Source organism: Carassius gibelio, chromosome B5 (assembly GCF_023724105.1).
Source record: "Carassius gibelio isolate Cgi1373 ecotype wild population from Czech Republic chromosome B5, carGib1.2-hapl.c, whole genome shotgun sequence".
Lineage (NCBI taxonomy): Eukaryota > Metazoa > Chordata > Actinopteri > Cypriniformes > Cyprinidae > Carassius > Carassius gibelio.
In genome coordinates this window covers 33,264,195-33,284,343 of record NC_068400.1, presented here as the reverse complement: position 1 = coordinate 33,284,343, position 20,149 = coordinate 33,264,195, and the positions used below count along the sequence as shown (strand labels likewise).

The 20,149-nt window shown below is 38.6% G+C and overlaps 1 protein-coding gene across 1 annotated transcript in view; it reads right to left on the bottom strand.

Annotated features, from left to right (window-relative positions):
• Nucleotides 1-6,032: 6,032 nt before the first annotated feature.
• Nucleotides 6,033-20,149, bottom strand: part of LOC127957029 (fibrinogen C domain-containing protein 1-like) — a 65,590-nt gene continuing 51,473 nt past the window's right edge. The window contains exons 6-7 of the mRNA XM_052555362.1: nucleotides 14,024-14,203; nucleotides 6,033-7,833 (exon numbers count right to left, since the gene is read on the bottom strand). Of these exons, the coding sequence (XP_052411322.1) occupies nucleotides 7,565-7,833; nucleotides 14,024-14,203 (449 nt within the window). The 3' untranslated portion in view covers nucleotides 6,033-7,564. The remainder of the gene's footprint in view (nucleotides 7,834-14,023; nucleotides 14,204-20,149) is intronic.

The window sequence follows — 20,149 nt, the reverse complement described above, 5'->3', positions numbered from 1 at the left end:
ATAATAATAATAATTGTGTGAGCTATCAGCCAAAGTATGCTGTTCAAATGCATGTAATTCTACATTTGGTCTGTGTGTCACACATTTGCTTATTAATAAGTCTGCATATTTTCACAGCCAAGAGTCACACAGCGAATGTTCAGCTAATGCCAAGGAAAGTACATCAGTGGGGTGATGAAACGAAAGGAGGAGAGAGGATTGGAACAAGTCGTGATGGACACATTCCTCTCGTTAAAGGAAAACGAAGTGAGTGCAGGCAAGACAGAGAGATGAGATTGTGACAGGGGAGATGAAGGGGGGATGTCACCTCAGGAACATCAAACCCAGCCGTGACAGCTGGTGACGGATGCTCAAATAGCAGTCATGTCACATGCGCACACACAAATGTATATACACTTCTCTTTTCCTCTACAAAAGTGCCAGGAAGGTGAAGTTTCAGACATCTTTATGTGAGCTGTTTTACTCTGACAGTGGTACCTGCAGAAGATGATCACACCACAGCATTTGATGCCACATACTGACAACGGATTTCAGTTACTGTAATTCATTTGTGTGGAACAGTATTTAATACAGTTTTTTAGTCATAGTTTTGATAAAAATGTATTTAAACTTAGTCAATATTTTGTCATGTTAATCATTTTAAAAACACTTAAAGTGCCTTAATATATTTCATACCGTAACATTAAAAGATCAAATTCTATAATCACTAAATTAATGATGCGTAATTTACATAAGCAAGCAGATGAGGTCGGAATATGACCCCCCCCCTCCCCCCTCCACATACACACCCAAAAAAGAGAAACCTAAAATGTTTTGGTGTCACAAGCAGGGCAAATTAAAGACTAAGTGTAATACATCCAATTTTGACTAATTTTGAAAATTTGCTTTTGTTTTTGCACAGGGGTTTTGTCTCATTTAGCTAAAGACACTTTTATTCAAAGTGACTTACAGTTCACTTATTACAGTCCCCCTAGAAGCATCCCGAGGTTAAGTGCTTTGCTCAAGGGCTCAATAGTAATCACTCATGGACTACTCACTGTGGATCAAATCAGCAGCAAACAAATCAGTCTTCTGCTTATCAGTCCATACACAACACAACATAATGCATGTTGCTTTGTCATTCACTGAAACCAACATATACCATGAACATCAACACAACATAATGCATGTTGCTTTGTCATTCACTGAAACCAACATATACCATAAACATCTTAGAAGAGCATTTTCAAAATGAATGTCTTAGTGCAGGGCTGTTGTTGAAATGGTTCTGGTCCGCTGATGCATAAAAGGGTTAAAGATGGACTAGACTGCTCACTGAAGTGGCAATGACAGCTTTGGTTCTCTGTCATACAGAAAATAGTCTACAGTGAGCATGATTGGGTTTAAATTTTAAGTCAGAAAGTTACTATGTTTGTCCGCACATACAGATACGCTCACACACGCATACATACAGTAACCAATGACATAGTCTCTATTAGTCGTCTTCTTCCCATTTCGCAGTCAACCCAGTTTTTTTTTTTTTTTTTTTTTTTGCGTAATGACATCCTCCAAGAAGCGACAAACAACAGCACAAACACCTTTAAGCGGGTTGCACCTCATCTGTATTATCTGTTCTTGCCCCAAGTGTCCTGCAGGAATACAGTACAACACAGCCAGGCTGGCACTAAAATGTCACTCTTGCATAGCCAGACATTTAACTAAAGAGCAAATGGTCTGACCACCACACAGCACCTTATTCTAGCCAACAACCATCCTTAGAGAGGAAGAAGCCAGCTGACTGAAATGCTCTCTATAGCGACCCCTAATGTTTAGGGGTAAGTTTATTTGAATTAGATATGATTATTTCACAGTCAATATGCATTGTACCTTGCTTTTCAAAAGGTTCGAGTCTGTAACATTTTTTTTTTAAATGGCATCTCTTTAAAGACATTTCTTATGCTCACCAAGGTTGCATTTAATTGATCATAAACAGTAAAAACAGTAATACATTTCCTTCAGAGATCATTGTAATATGCTGATTGATCAAGGAATATTTCTTCTTATTATATCAAAATATCAATATTCATTTTAAATAAACATTTTAGAAACTTTATTTCCAGATGGACTGATAAAAAAATAAATAAAAAAAAATAAAAAAAACTGTTACTTTTTACTTCTTGATTAATGCCAGCCAAGCACCAGATTTATTGTGGCTGTACAATGGCCTTAATCAAACTACTAATTATGAAATACCTGAAAAAAAAAAAAAAAAAAGTAAATAAGGAGTAAAAGAAAAGACCAGGAGTGGATTATATTTAATTTAAAGTGGGTTTTTTAGAAGCATAATTATTCATTTATCATTTGAATTCTCATTGAATGAATATAAATAAATTTCTTTAGCTTTCTTCTCAGGCTTCTAAAGACTGGAAAATGCGTCATACGCTTGCAAATGTGACTGTTTTACAGATCTTTAGATTCACCAGTGCTTAACTAATCTTGCTGTTTTCTTCTTTCTGGAAAATGAGGGAAAAGTGAGTTAAAGAAGGAAATGAGAGAGGTTAATACATAGAATATACACACACAAATCATTTTCGATGTGTTCGCATTGATCGCCTTCATTTACCTCAGCCACAAAGACAGCCAGGAGGTAAATTTGAAGCGGAAGAAACCGACACTCAATCTAAAATAATAATATAATAATAATAATAATAAATCTGTCTCTTCCTCACTCCCTCTACACGGAGGTATTGATTGTTATGCTAATGTAGGTTCCCTCTTGCACAGGCGTCGGGTCTGCAAGACATAAAAGAAGCTGCCATGGTAATAAAACCGCTTTAATTTTCCTCTGACATTTCCCTTCCTCTCATCATCCCAATGGCAAACTCACAGATACACATGCAGAGCAAGGCAGCAATCAGACGAGAACCTTCATAGCCGCAACCTACAAAACTGGAGTCATACCACAATAAAACAGGATTCAGTGTGAACATGAAAAGGTCATGATAGTGAAACAATGAGATGCTGGATAATGATCATCTCTACTAAATCTAATTCTTAAAGCACCTTTTGATGTGTAACCTTTAGTTTATATGTGCATTTTTTTTTTTTCATTTTTGAATAATACATCTATTCCTTTATGAATACAGTATCACAACAAACTTCCTGGTCTGTCAAGGAGAAAGCATGCATATCTCAAGAGAACAAAGAACACTGTTGTCTTTTCATGTATTTTTGAAATGCGGCTCATACAGTTAACACACCCCTTCTCTTCTGTATTGCTGTCATCCCACACAAACTTCACTTACTACTTCACTATAGAGCCATTCTCTCTTTTTCTCATTTCAGTTAATAAAGTAGATCGTAGATAGTAATTTTTTTGTTAAGATTTAGTTTAGATTTAGTCTAAATATAGTTGAATATACACACAATTTGGCATTGTAAGTCTTGTGCTCAAGTTTACAAAAGTTACTTCTTAGAAAGAGAATCTATTGCAAAGTTTAATGCGCTTTCAATTACCAACTGTACACTGTGCAAAACAACAACAATATGGCAGCAGCATTGGCATTTAAAACCATTCTTTTATACTGAAACATAAGATAAAGAAATAAAAAGGAGACACTGACTTGTCAATTCATTAATCACAAGTCTTTGTAAATATACAGTGTAACAGGTTACATATTACCCTAGTTACCCTATTTAAATTTTAGTAGAGTAACCATTTCAATTATTATTATGTAACTGATTACATTTAATTATTTTTAAATACTTTTCTAAATTTCTTATGCTTTCAAATAATCATTTTCAAACATGTAAACCAGGCAGGGTTAACCTTACAGTAGTACTGAACACTGATCAATGCAAGACTTTTGAAATACTTCACTTAGTTTAAGATCAAAATATTTTCATTTTAAATCATAGCCACCACAAAATCAGACTTAAGATCATTCTGAGGTTAAATATAGATTTAAAATCATGACAAGATAATTTAATAGCTATGATGCTGTTTTTGAAATCAATTCTTTGCATAGCTATGACAGAAAACAATGGAATCCAACAATGCCTTAGAAAAAAATAATAATAATTAATCATAAAAAATTAAATATATAAATAAACCCAAATGGGAAAAAAACGAAACAGTTATCGAATAGGCATTTGTCCTAAACTCCTGAAACATTGGTGTCTAATATTTTAGAGCAGTCAGTGCAATTTGAGAAAAGAATCAATTAAATACATGTAAGCTCTGTGTGTGAATATATTCAGATGTAAACTCCTTCGTAATTGTTAAGATTTTAACAACTGTAATTAAATTACCTTTTTTTTCAGTAACTGTAAATGATTACTATGACATTTATTTAAATTACGTCAGTCTGTTACATGTAACTAGTTACTCCCCATCACTGTAAATATATATATAGTACAGTATATATAGAAGCATTTCTATATATTTTCTATCAAAATTTTACATTTTCTAATATAGCAATGGTGGTCTAGGTTGCCAGTGTTTGTGTCACTTTCTTTTGCACTTTTGAGCAGAAATGGGAATTAGGTTACATTTTATTGCTCATCTCTAGTGCTGGTGTCTTCACTGGGGAGTTGCCATTATCGCAGCAAAAACAGGCCCAGCGCATTCAGCAGTGAACTTACACACAATCCCATGTGCTGCTGTCTATCATTCCCACTCGCACATCCATGCAGCCAACTTTCTCCTTTTTTCTCATCCACTTTAACACACACACACAAACACACACACACAGAAACACACAGCCTGTTAAAACTGGGAAATGGGAACACGATGTTCTTTGGCAGATGCCAATTGCTTTAAACCACAAATAAAGATTCAGCCAGAAACAAATTTAGACTTATTTATAGAGTAAAGGTTTGAGGAAACGCATCCATAGGGAGCAATCACAAACCCTGACTTCTGTGTGGAAAGTGTAATGTGTTGAGGGCGAACGCCCATGTGAGTATTAAAAACAGCTGGAGAGGGTGATGAAAAGATTTCCTGCTGGAAATGGAGAGATGAGTGTATGGATGCACAGAAAAGATGCACGGGAGATCTATCTCAAAATCCATGCAGTGTCACTGCAGAAATCTATTTATTTATATGTTATTTATTGAACTTTTTTTTTTTATATATTTATATATATATTTATATATGCACACAATATGAAGAGCCAATGTCATACACAGAAATAACAATTTACTTTTTTCTTTACAAGTATATTTTCTGTTTCTTCCAGTCAGATGCACACACATTTCCACACACTCATTCTCACAGAGACCCTTAATTACAAAGGAATTTAAATTGTATTTGTCCCATTATAATGTGCACTCTTTTTTGTCCTTTCTTGACATAGTTACATCATTTCATATCTCTTTCCTTCATTCTTTGTTCAGCCTGTTAGCTTTTGTCCAGGGGATCATTACCACGGCAATGCACTAGAGAAACGTCATTGACTGCTGAACAGGCAGTTAACTTTGTAGCAAATGGTGACAGAGAAAAGGGACCGATTGTGATGTAATTCCACAGAATGTGAGGAGGGGGGAAAATCAGAGCTGAGAGAACAAGAGAAAAAAAAAAAGTACAATAGAAAATACACTACAAAGACACAAACTGACAGAGGCAACTTTGTAGTTAAAGTGGTGCAAACTAAGAGGCGACTCCAGAGACAAGGATGAGCACTCACTTGTGTCCATTTAAGAGTCTTGACAACATCCTGTAATGTTCCTTTTTACAGTCGTCTTCCAACAAATTTTCTCGATTAATGTGCTCATTATTTGTTGTAGTACGTTTAATGGATTTCAACTCCCCTCCTGACAGACCAGAATTTAAAACAAGAGTCCATTCCATACCAGTCACATGACTGCAGGCAATATCAGGACACATCGAGGGATCTTTTCTATAGCTTTGCCTGTGTGCTTTTGTCAATTTCCCATAAGAAAACATTTCACATGCGCTAAAAGTCTCTAAAACATACACACTGTACATGAAATCTACACGTATCTTAAAGCTCTTGTTACATTTATAAAGTAAAACTCAAAACTGCAAAATCCAAGATGAATGAATCAGGGTTTATAATTGCACAAGTTCATTCACTAGTCAGTATGAAAACTGCTCATCTTTATACATTACATAAAAAAAAAGAACAAGAGAGTTTTGTTAGTTCGTTAATCGTGTTAAATATGTCAATCTCTCCATCTTGAATTCAAAATTACATAATTGAAGCAACGTACAAAAAAGCAAAAAAGCAACACAGTTAGGTTGAGAGAGAGATGAATTACAAAACAGAGCCGAACAGAAGTGAGAGAAAAGGAAAAAGTCAGAGCAAAGAGCAAAAGAGCAAAGAGGAGAACAATGGGCAGCGTAATTGTACTAAATGACATGTTGACCTTTTCCACTTCTACAGGGGACCAAAGAAAACAAACCCAAAGAGTGAAGGGAGAACAAATGAGAAGAAGACCATGAGGGGAAAAAAAGAAAGGGCGAGAGATGAAGGAAGCTGCTTGAGCATGAGGTGAAAGAAGCACAACATTCACATTCGAGATGTCTGACCTTTAGAAAGTGAGCTGGAGAGAGAGACGGCAGTGAATGAGCTGATATACATGTAAAAGTCTGCACAAAAAAAAAAAGAGGACAGGGCGGCTCATTTAAATTAGCATTGCAACATGGCAAATTTGTGCATGAACAAATGTGTGTATGAGTGCTAAGTAAACACACTCGAGCAAGCTTGTCGGGCCGATAAAGAGATTCCTCGAGAACACTCAACCTTGTGCTGAGGCAGAAACGCAACTCGGGAAGGAGACGAGACAATATCGCATTTTCCTTTTATCTCGCTCACACACACACATAACCAGCCACCATCTGCGAATGTGCGAGATGAAGAACCTGGCTTATGATCACTTGGCAATGGCGATCAGACAAAGTGGCCAATATGCTCACTAATGGCCTGTCAGACAGATGAGAGACAAACTCCCACAGAAACCTTTGCACTGCTCTCCTCCTAGACCGCCCCTCTCTCTCATTTCCCTCCCATCTTCCACACTTTCTTCTTTTGTACTAGCCTTCTTCAAATATGAAGACTTAGTGGAGATTTGGCCTTGGCATGTGTGTTTAGCATATTAACTGCGTGTTAAACAATAAGAGGGAGAACGGAAACGGGCTTTGCTGACAGAAGAAACCATTCCAACATTTCATTGTCGCACATTGTTCTTCATTAATTCATTCCTTAACCGGTGGCAAGATAATAGGATCCTTGATTCAGTGTCATTTTTTTTTTTCCTTTCTCAGAATCGAAGTGTGACTCACAGTATTGAGTCAGTGCAGGAGTGAGCTCAGATCTGACAGCTGGGGTGTGAAGAAACTTCAAGGCCTGATGATATAGAGATTGTCATATGGAGGGTAGGACTTACAGCACGGCCACACAACAGTGTGGCTTTTCTTCCAAATGAATAAACAGGACAACAGAAAGCTCTTTGTAAGATTAGCAACAACCACTGTCCTTGTTGTTTTCCACACCATAAGTCCAATATTAAAGTCTTTTACATTTTTTTATTTCCTTACATTTACATTTTTCTTTTTGTGTGGTTACTTGCTTTCTCGCTCTTCACGCGTTGGCCGAATTTTCATTTCTGTGAATTTTAGCGAGTACTGCCAACCGGTCCAGGACGACCATTCAATCCCATCGGCGTAAGAGGTGTGCTGTCCGCGCAGGTACTGGCCGTTCAGGTTGGATGTGTGGCAGTTGCGGTACCACCAGGCGCCGTGGTAGAACGAAGCACAGTTGTTCTCCGAGTGATCGTTGTCTCTGTCTTTTGTGGTGAACTTCATTCCATTGTGCTTAAGCAATGAATCTCCTGTGTACAGGTGCACACAAAAAATAAAGGGAAAACAGCAGAAAGATAATTAAATTATTGTTAAAATTTTGTAAAATGTTTTTCTTTTGAGAGAGATGAATACTCTGTTTCAGCAAGATTACTTCAATATGTTGATATATATATATATATATTTTTTTTTAATTAAATTTAAATGTTTTAACTGTAATATTTCACAGTATTACTGTTTTTACTGTATGTCTGATCAAATAAATTCAGCCTTGGTAAGAGACTTTTTTCAAAATGTTTTACAAATTTTACCAACCCCAAACTTCTAAATGTTAATGAGTGTTCAAGTTGCAACAGAGCTGATTTGTGTGATTCTAGAAATAACGCTGTGAAAATCATCACAGATGATTTTCAATCACACAAACAAATGCTTTGCTCCTGTCTCCTTCCCTCACACTTCCATAAGACCTCAACATTTTGCATCGATGACTCACTCTGCATTGTATGATTTCATCAGTCTTACTATGTCCTTTTTGAAGATCATCTTTAATGAACTTGTGTGCAAACGCGTGTAGGTGCTACTCCATAATTAGCTGAAATGTGTTAAGTTATGTGTTACTGTACGTGTTAAGTTACACACTCCATGCTGTCTAGAACCTGCAAATTAACGAATACTTTATTGACTGATGACATTGAAGTGCACACATAGTACACATGAGTACTACATTCATATAAAGGCAACTACTTTAGATACTTCCATGTGTAAGATACAATTTTATACCAATAGACAAGCTTGACATTGTAAAGGCATACCATTTATTATTGCATATATTTGACCAAAATACAGCAAACTGTAAAACTGTGAAACTTTTGATTACTTAATATGTCCTTGAATAAAAAATAAATCAAAAAATTCTTACTGACCCGAAGTAAGACAAATTTCACTAATACTTTTCAGTTTTTCACTTGTGCAGCTGTAGGCAGTTGAAGGCAACAATGATGTGGAGAATCTCCATAAAGTTACAACAGAAGTTCAAAATATTAATGAAATGAAGTATGCTGTAAGAGGAGCTAATAAATAGAAACAGACAAACATAGATAGATAGATAGATAGATAGATAGATAGATAGATAGATAGATAGATAGATAGATAGAGTCTTTCTAATCCATTTCCAAAATATTCAACCTATTTACTGCGTATTCTGAAATCAAAAGTTAAACATTCCATAAAATGGTTGAGGCATCACCCATGCATGCATTCATTTCCATTTTAGTAAATGGATTCAAATGAACTAAATTGGTACATCAGTAGATAACCATGCACGTATCTCTGAATGATAATGGCATGTGCTGTATGTCCTGCTTTCTATTATTTTGAGAAGTAAAGAGAAGTAAGCTTCTTTTTATTACAGCCATTGTTTCAGGCAAGTATTTCGAGATGCAAAATTCTTTCAGAATTCTGTGGGGCGAGAGTCAACTTGTGAGTCAGTGACATGTATACTTCCCTCAAGAAGTGTCTTATAGCATCCGTCTTATCTGTTGGCATCAAACACTGGGTGTGGTGGGCCAACAGAAACAAACCTTCACCATTTCTGTGGCTGAAAAGGGGATTTGGAAAGCCATCCTGCCTGCTGTCCACTTCACTGGATTTCTTGGCAGGAGGGCAGGTGGTGATGTGTCTGTTGCCCTATAAACTGTTCCTATCAGCTCAACATGAACAGAGAATAAAATCCAAGCAAGAGCTTGAACAAAGTGTTCCATGGAGATGGAGAGAGACAGGAAGAAAAAGAAAGTGTACCAGAATGAGTACAATAGTTCTAAATGTCAGGTGGTATTTCTAAACCGCTAAGGGACGATTCACAGAAAAGGATAACATTTCCAGAACGAAAGCTCTAAACCTCCAATCCTCTTCTCTAACAGCCCATGACCTTGAAGATCTCCAATCTTCTGATCCACAGTCAGTTTAACTCAATAACGTCAAAGACAATACGCAGAGAAACAGATCCCAGACCAGTGTTCAATTTCCCAGCAGAAGCGCGCGTCATTCAAGCTTGACAGATTTTGTCCGCAGCTATGGGAATAAGCCATTAGTCACACTAGGGTCACACAGAGCCCACAGAAAATACTTGTATTGCTGCTGTTGACATTTCTGCATTAAGAGTGTTATATCCAGACATGTCCTTGCAAACTCTCAGATTCGGTCACATGCTCTTGGGAATCACTTTTCATTTGTCAAGGGGATACTATTATCTCAGAAAGCCTGCAGGTGATGTGGTAATATCACATGTGACTTTCTAAAAATGCTTGGTATAAATGTGTAACCTGCATAAAACATATCATATGTGCACAGACTTATGAGTGGGCTTATTTGTGCTCACATGCTGGTGTGAATAAGGAGTCACCTTGACGCTGTCTGTATTTTGAGAAGTATTAAGCCCCACCAGGCCAGCCCAGAGCACAACTGTCTGTCAAAATTCAATGCAAATGATCACAATAATATTCTCAGCGCTGTGATTAGGGGAGACCTGTCAGGCAGCAAACAGGAATCCAGCAGCTCAAGGGCACAGAGACGCTGCCCAGCAGAGACCACCTGCTCACCTGACACCAGCGCTACAGACACGATCCAATTCAAGCCTGGGTATACCTGCTGTACAGACAGGAGATCTCTCACCTCTCTCCTTCACGCTCTCTTCATGGTGTATTTGTGTGTTTTCCTCTGCACCTGACCTCAGAATGCTCTTTCTATTTCTGTTTATCTCACTTCTCTCTTGTTTCTTACAGGACTCTGAGGAGCTTTCCAATTCCGTTTGTGTCTGTTCTTGACATTTGTCTTACGTCAATGGTAGTAATCGACTGGGAAGCATTTTGTGTGGGTGTGTGTAAGTTTGCGAGGACTGGGTGATAATATCAGATTTATAAATAATCCTGATAATGATTGTTAAGATTCTAAGAACTTTTCTTTAATTGCAGCATTAGAAAAATATATTAAGATGTGAATAAGTTTGCAGTCTGTTTTCAATATGATCCAATAAAAATATAGTGTACCACAAAATAATGATAAGGAATGTCTTGATAGTGTATAATCCCTTGCAGATTGCATGCAAAAACATTCAACATGACCAAGTATAGTCCGTATCATACTGACTCTAGAAATCATTCAAATCACCCGGTACTTTCTAATGAGCACTTAAAAAAAGAAAATCAAATCTGAATCAAATTTAGAGCTTGTGAATCGGAATCAAATTAAATAAGGGAATGTGTATTAATACCCAGCCTTAGTGTTTGTCTTTTGTGTGGTGATTTGCAGAGTGTCATGATTCTGCCCTCGTGTCCTTGATTTTTTTCCTAGTCTTGAGGCAGGATCATGACAGACCCGTGTTTTGTGTACAAGCGCATGGCCTTGTCTTTGGGCCATGTGCTTGTGTTGTCTCGTTCCCTTGCCCCGCCCCCCTTGTTAACCTAGTCGTGTCTTGATTGTCCCATCTGTGCCACCTGTCGTGTCTTGATTGTTCCCCCTATTTAGATCTCCTAGTGTGCTCTGTCTTGCGTCGGTTCATTGTTTCACATATGTATTCCTACTGGTCAGTCTTGTGAGAAGTTTACCCTTGTAACCCCCTTTGAGAAGTCTTTGTATTAACGTGAGTGTTTGTTTGTAGTTAGTGTTTAAGAGTTTGTTTTTTCATGTCAATCCTGTCCTGTTAAGTTGTTTTGTTTCTGACATAGCCGTTGTTTTCCCCCTCGTGGGTTTTTGTTTTTCCCCCTTTTTGTAAATAAACCCCTTGTTTTGTGATTCCCTGTCTGCACTTGAGTTCCTCCTTGCAAACCCTGACAGAATGAACCGACCCCGAAGGAACTCAGCAGACAGGAGGCAATGCTGGATGGCATCAGCCAGCCAGCGAGATTGTTTTGAGGGCTCTCGCCTTGTGGTGTTCCGGGGGACCAGGGGAGGTCGTTCCGGAGCGAGCGGGCGAGAGGAGGAGCCCCAGAGGTCCCCACCTACCCAGCTGCCGGCGATCCCGGAGGGTCGTGTCCTGGCCGTGGCAACCCTGGGGGATCAGTTAGGTCCCTCCCAAGATCCTGAGGTACCTCCCACTACCTTAAGTCTCCCCAACAAGCGAGGGAGACGGCTTTCATGGGAGTCAGCTTCAGAGTCTTCGGCGTCCGAGGCTGCCCTGCCCGAGACCAAACTCCCCCAACCCGCCTCTGACCCAGCTGTAGCCTCTGCACCGCGCCCGAGGAGGAAGAGGAGGAAGAAGGGGCCTGCCGGTCCTGTGACCCTGTCTCCTCCCGTGCCAGCAGCGGTGAGCGCTGGCATGCCCGAGCCAGCAGCGGTGAGCGTTGGCATGCCCGAGCCAGCAGCGGTGAGCGTGCCCGAGCCAGCAGCGAAGAGCGCTGGCGTGCCCGAGCCAGCAGCGGTGAGCGTGCCCGAGCCAGCAGCGGAGAGCGCTGGCGTGCCCGAGCCAGCAGCGGTGGGCGTGCCCGAGCCAGCGGCGGTGAACGTGCCCGAGCCAGCAGCGGTGAGCGCTGGCGTGCCCGAGGCGGCAAAGAAGAAAGCCGTATTCAAGTCGGCAGTCGTGAGAGCGGAGGAGAGAGCCGCGGCCGACTCTGCAGCAAAGACTCTTGTACAGTCGGTCTCATCTCATAAGGAGATGCCTATTGTCCTAGCTGCTAAAGCCTTTTCTGATTATTTGTCCCGTCTTGTCCAAATTTTAGAAATCCCCGTCAGTCCTGTCTTGTCCCCTGACCCTGTCCCCAGAAGTCCCAAGTGTCCAGCCGTTGTCTCCCCATGTCCTGTTGATGTGGCCCCGTGTCCTGTTGATGTGGCCCCGTGTCCTGTTGATGTGGCCCCGCGTCCTGCTGATGTGGCCCCGCGTCCTGCTGATGTAGTCATGTGTCCCGTTGATGTGGCCCCGTGTCCCGTTAATGTCCCCCCGTGTCCTGTGGTCCCCCCGTGTCCTGTGGTCCCCCCGTGTCCAGTAGATGTTGTCCCCCCGTGTCCAGTAGATGTCGTCTCCCCGCATCCCGTAAGTCTTGCCCCGCGTCCCGTAAGTGTTGCCCCGCGTCCCTTGTCTGCTCCTGTCATGTCCCCTGTCAGTTGTCCCGAGACCCCTCCCCGCCCCTCACCACCCAGACCTGCCCGTACCCCCCGTCGTCAGCCTTCTTCCTGTCCTCCTAAGATTCCTACCCCTCCCACCCGCCCTGGTCTGTCCCCCATGAACTTTGTGGTCCCGCCCCCTCCCCTTCCCTGTTTGTTTTTTTTGATTTGTCACCCCAACCCTGCCGTTGTGTATTCATGTTTGCCCTTGTTGTTGTTCGTCATGTCTTGTTGGTTTGTGTCTGTGTCCCAGTCTGTCATGTCAGTCGTGTCCCGTGTTTGATGTTCCCTTGAGGAGCGTCTGGAAGCCGCTCCTTAAGGGAGGGGTTCTGTCATGATTCTGCCCTCGTGTCCTTGATTTTTTTCCTAGTCTTGAGGCAGGATCATGACAGACCCGTGTTTTGTGTACAAGCGCATGGCCTTGTCTTTGGGCCATGTGCTTGTGTTGTCTCGTTCCCTTGCCCCGCCCCCCTTGTTAACCTAGTCGTGTCTTGATTGTCCCATCTGTGCCACCTGTCGTGTCTTGATTGTTCCCCCTATTTAGATCTCCTAGTGTGCTCTGTCTTGCGTCGGTTCATTGTTTCACATATGTATTCCTACTGGTCAGTCTTGTGAGAAGTTTACCCTTGTAACCCCCTTTGAGAAGTCTTTGTATTAACGTGAGTGTTTGTTTGTAGTTAGTGTTTAAGAGTTTGTTTTTTCATGTCAATCCTGTCCTGTTAAGTTGTTTTGTTTCTGACATAGCCGTTGTTTTCCCCCTCGTGGGTTTTTGTTTTTCCCCCTTTTTGTAAATAAACCCCTTGTTTTGTGATTCCCTGTCTGCACTTGAGTTCCTCCTTGCAAACCCTGACACAGAGGATGTGTGATAGAGCTATGTTTTGTTTGCGGCTGAGAAGTGACAAAGAGTGAATTAAGTGCCATGATTATTCTGTCTATGCCACCGAGCACTAAAATGGACCAATTATCTGTATGAATAAGCACTTATTATTGTTGACAAAGATGTAATAACGCTAACTGATTTGCATACCAGGTCTTTCGAAGTTAGCATGATTTAAATAGGGCATACTAATTACACAATATTGAAGATATCGATCCATGGTCTGTAAATATGTAAATGTGTGTATGTACCTGCAGTTCCGGTGTAATCAGCAATGGTGAGAGGGTAACCATCATCCTCAGGATCAACAGAGAACAGTCCAACTCCAAAGACACCATACTGTGCGAAAGCTGTGCTGTTCTCGAAATCTTCAAGATCTATGCGCAGTTCGTAGTTTCCTTGGATAGAGAGAGCATGGATTTGTTTCAACCCTGACGAGAGAAACAGAGAATTCATTTCAAGATTATTTTTAGTCATAGGAAGTATAATTGGATTATGAGTGTAAAGTATGAATTAGGGATGTGAATAGTTTAGAGAGAAATATCTGTTTAATAGCACTTTTTAAGTACTATTAAGTATTATCAGGTCTATACTGCCAATACACACACCTTTGTTAAATTGATTGATTGATAATTTTTCTTTATTTTGAGCATAAAATACGTAATTATCAGATTTTGTTATTGTTGATCCTTTAGTACAATTTAATTAATTTATTTAAATAATAATGTATATGGACTTTATGGACAATGATCATTGCATAAACCAATTGAAATACAAGTATTTTTAGTGTTGCCTTTGTGAAAATTAGCTCAGTTATTCAATGTTAACTCATTACTCTTTCTGCTCTCCTATTCGAATGAGAGATGTCTATATATTTTGTTTCACTTCAGATCTTTTCAATGCATTAATTTGTAAAATATGTAATAAAGTTACTAGTCAAAACATTTGGTATCCATATTTCTGTGATTAGGCACCTATTGTATCTGTTAGCTTTCTGGAACACACAGATAGAGGACAATCTCAATATTAGCCCTGATTTACTTCCATTGAAACCGAAGAATGAACTGATATGTCACCTTGACCAAAATCAGGCCAAAATGAAGTTCGTTTTAAATGTTTGTTTCGTCAGTTCGAAACAGCTGACCAAAGCAAACTTTCTGGGGTAGTTAGGTTTGGCTCCTAACCACCTTTGAACTTCTGTTAGTCATTGGTGGTTACGCAATCGGTGTGTTCAGAAACTCCACCTCCTTTGACGTGTAATTTTGTTTTTCCTGGTTCATTTCTGGTCTGACAGGAGAACATCTTCTGAATACATTGGAGTGTTGAATAGCTGAGCTTGCACAAATATATCCGCTCCTTTACGACTCGTGGAAGATTCTAAGAAAGCATTTAATTCTAGGGATGCACGATATTGGATTTTGGCCGATATTCGATATGCCGATATTTTCTAAATAATTTTGGCCGATGCCGATACCGATATCGATATATATACAAATATATACTGATATATTTACAAATATATACTGATATATTTAAACTTTAATTTTACTGAAGAGAAATCCATGTATCTCTTCTGTACTGATTCTACCATAAATTTATTATTTTACAAATGTAGACAGACATTCACATCTGAAAAACAGGTCAATTATTTCACTTGGAGAATATCGGTTTGGCTCATCGGCAGAAATATTCATATCGGCCGATACCGATAATGGTCATTTTAAGCTTTTATCGGCCGATACCGATGTTGTGCCGATATTATCGTGCATCCCTATTTAATTCCTAGAAAAGAAATTGCAACAAAGTTTGGTGTCGATGACCCAAAGTTATGCAAAAGTGACAGAGAAACATCCAAGACAAGTTTTCCAAAGCCATGAAAAGAATGAAAGGAAAGAGTAAAGATATAAGGTAGCAAGTATAAATACATGTGTTTCAAATAAATGTTACAGCATACTGCTCCTGCTGTTGCTGTTGTTGTTCTTTCAGTAAGCAAATGTAAAGGGTATACAATAAATGAACACCAATAAAATAAAGGTAAAGCTGAAATTTCTTTCCAAATCATGCTAAAGTTTTCAGACTATGAGCCATTTACACTTCCCATATAGGACTGGTTATAGGAATAGAATGGTTCTTTTGTATTGCAAACATGATCCTTGACTCGGAACTGCAGCTAATCATTATTTCATTGTCTAGAATAATCTGACCATTGGGGCTAATCTCACACCTAGATTACCTACACTTCTTCATTTCATCGTTGTTGTGTTTAGGGGATACGCACGGGCGTCGTGACACGTTTACATTAATCTACACCCCACCTCCATTAGCGTGGGGGTGTTGGAAATTTCAGAAACAGTATACCATCTCAGAAACTCAGAATGCAACAGGCAAATAACATGAGCATAAAACACCACCAAAAAAACAACAACAACAAAAAAAACTACCATAGCCTCCGTGAGCAGAAACAAAATCTGCATTATTATTTTAATTATTTGTAATGTGTTAAACAGCCAATATGAATCACAAAAAACTATTTTTTCTATGTCTAGCATGAATGTGTGGTTTATTTTCACTTTCTGTGGCTTGCATATAAAATTATGCAAAAAACAAAAACAAAAAAAAACATTATTATTATGCAGAGCAAATGCATACTTTAAAAATTCATACATTGCTACTATGCATTAAAGCTGCATGGAAAACAACCAGGTCTTAAGGGAGATTCAAACTTTTCTTATTTTGTTGTTTTTATTCACATTTCCAGCACCAGACCCATAAACACGGGGTAGAAAAAAAAAATCTTGCAAAATCCGTCCTCAGACATAAACTCTGAGTTGAATTATCAAAATTAATTTGACATGTAGGATGCAGTATAACTACAAACATATGAGTTTCCACACAAGGAAATTGATAAAGAAAAGAAGAATCAATGGAAAATGAGGAGGGAAACAGCAACTTCTTGAGTGCATAAAAAACTGAGTGTCTTTTTGCTTCATTCAAAATATTAAAAAAAGTATTTATTTTTAAAAAGAGGAAAAGAAACCTGATACTTTCACATGTAATTTACATAACTTTTATTCAGTCTTAATTAAATCCCTTGAGATTTTCCCCGAGGCTCGTTTGGAATAATTAAACACTGGGAGTATTATACGCCCTTCTTCCTCTATACCAAAGAAAGGGCCAAACAGGCAAGTCTGTGCGTATAAAACTCAGATGGGCCAGAATTTTCAATTAAGCATTATTGTGAAGAAATTTCACTAAGCTGCATTTTGTCTTGAATTATCATACTGATTGCTCGGTAACACTTTAGAATAAGGTTCCATTAGTTAATGTTAGTTAATGTATTAATTAACATGAACAAACAATGAATAATACATTTATTACTGTATTTATTCATCTTCGTTAATGTTAGTTAATGAAAATACAGTTATTCATTGTTAGTTCATGGTAATTCACAGTGCATTAACTAATGTTAACAAGCACAACTTTTGATTTAAATAATGCATTCGTAAATGCTGAAATTAACATGAACTAAGACTTATAAATGCTGTAGAAGGATTGTTCTTGCTTAGTTCATGTTAACGAAAGTAGTTAAATAACATTAACTAATGGAACCTTATTCTAAAGTGTTACCGATTGCTCAATTAACAAGAGAGAGTGAATGTGAGTCAAGGTGTGCTGCTGGATGGCTTCTTCAGGTGAATGTTTCTTCTTTGATTATTAAAAACTAAAGCCGAGTTCATGATGAAGGTTCTGGGAACACATTAGTCCCCAACCCACAGCTAAGCCAACCCCTACGCACACATATTTTGAAAGGGAGAGAGAAAGTGCATATAATAGATCGTATATACGCTCGTTCTTCTACAGCACACATTCTGTGCCTTCTGCCAGATGCCCTGCTATTGTGATATGGGCAGTCAACACCCATGAAGTCCGGGCAGTTCCTATTTGCCAGTAAACATAAATAGACACTGATATATTGAGGCAGAAAGTGGATTGTGTGTTGAGCACAAATTTAAGAGAGCAGTATAATAAAAAGCCCACGGGCATCGGCAGTCACACTGCACACCTGTGATACATACCACTCTAAAAATGACATATTCCTGCAATTATGCAGGGAAGAATTGGGTCAGAACAATCCATAAAATTTCAAAGCTCCTCTAGGTTTCTATACACACACTCAACGAATACTGATATCATTCTAAAACAGGAAACATTTATTTTAGATGTGCATAATAAACATGTTCAATTGTTAGTCATTTAAATAATAGTGCTATATTCTATCTTCTGCCAGCTAGACAAAAGACAACATCTTGATTCTGATTAATGTGTTAATGTCTTCAATTTGCAGCTAATCTGAGTGATACAATTGTCTGGCTCATTAACAATTCATCCAGACTGTGCACAGCCATACTTCTCTTTTTGCCATGGTTAAAGGTTCAAATATTAATGATTTATTTGCTTAGATTTGAAAAGTGTGTTGTGAGGGAAATGCATCGAGCGGTTATAAATATCCCTCAAGCCATTTTTTCCAAATCCACATGGTTTTACAACAGGAAAAAATACACAGCACTTGAATCATTACATTCCACCCTTTTCTCCTTCTGTCCTCTTTCAGTTACATTTCTGCAAGTTAAAATATTCATAATGCTTTTTCTCTCTATTTGACTGAGCAAAAGAAAAGGAAAGAAAGACGAGGGGAAGGGGAGAGAGAACTCACAGGAAGCAATGTGAAGTGTGTGTTTGGTGAAGAAGAATGAACAGGAGGCATGAACAGTGCGATGGAGAGATGGAGGGCAGCGGAGAGGGCAGAAAGTGGAGGGGTGTCTTTGAACACCTGTCTATTCTTTCTCTCTCTCCCATCAAGACCAGAGACGAACAGAAAGGATCTCCCACAGACTTCAAAGAGAGAAGCTTGGGGGGGGAAACGCAATTTGTGTGAGCTCTCTCTCACACACAAACGCAACTGAAGATGACACACACAGAAAAAACACCAACGTGCTGATAAGATTCAAAGGTTTGTGATAAAAAAAGGAAAAAAAATAATCCACATGCACACTCACAAATATGCAATAATATCATTCTCTTTTCTTATTGACCGCTTTAGAGAACTTTGGGAAATGCAAGCTGAATATTAACCCGTTGTTATGTCTCTGGCCATTCTTCGGCTTGACCTGATTTCCAAAAGCTGATTAAAGTAATATTCTAGTTTGTAGAATGAAGAATAAAAATTTGAGAACAAAATAAAATGGTGGAAAATGTCTTTATACATTTTGGGAAATTTAAAAACCTTTAATTAACATAACTGAACATTAATTTGCAATAGTAGCATTTTTTCTTTTCAATAATGTGTCAACATAAGTCAACATGCAACATGTGGATTTTTAAGCTATTTAAATTTTTTCCTTTTTTTTTTTTCACGTCCTGAAGACCAAAACTAGATGCAAACATTGGGATGGATGCCCTGAGCTACACCAGAGACCTCGGATCAGTGTGGATGAGATTTCATCACATATTTTCACTGTGTACTAGTATCCAGTTACAGAAGGAAAACCTAAGTTTAAAGAGCGGCTCAGAAAAAGTGACACCTGAGGGGAAAAGCAGCTATACTGTATAGTCTCTAACTCACTTCCTGACACATAGTACGTGTCACACGTGTGTAGATGTTCAAAAGCAGAGAGCACAGCCAGAGAAATGACTCACCAGGAGAGCTGTATGCAAAAGTAGAGAGTTCCATTTGAGACATAATCTGTCTTTCCAAACATTTTCAATGTACCTCTAGTAGTCATTATTCAAAACAACCGAGGGCATTATCCTTGTTTCTGACTATAAATGGAAATCCCTCAAACTAAATAAGACATACTCTTACATGACATGTTTCTTTTTTCTTAAAAATGTGGTTTCAAGACGTTGCCATGATGAAAACCTGAAGAGAAAGTTAAAGAGTGCTACAGAGGACAGATAAAAATATTATAGTTTACAGTTTTATGAGTTCCAGAAAAAAAAAAAAAAAAAACTCAGCATTATGGCTTTTTCTCAGTGAATTATCTCCAGCCATATCAACAGATGAGCAAACGAAAAGATGATAGATACTGTAAGACCACAGGGGTCATATTTTCTGAATCAAAGGTAGAACTGCAGCTTAATAGCAACTAAAATCTCAACACATTTACACAAAATATGAACATGAGTATGTCATAAAATTAAACGGTTTAATTTTCCTCCATACAATTGCATTTTCAAAGAGTTTTGAATACATTTCTGGTGACAAAAACACAGCCTTAAAGGGATAGTTCACAAAGAAATTCATAATTTACTCCTCACATCGATCCAAAAATAAATGACTTTCTTTCCAGTTTCACATGCATTTTCACTGATATTGT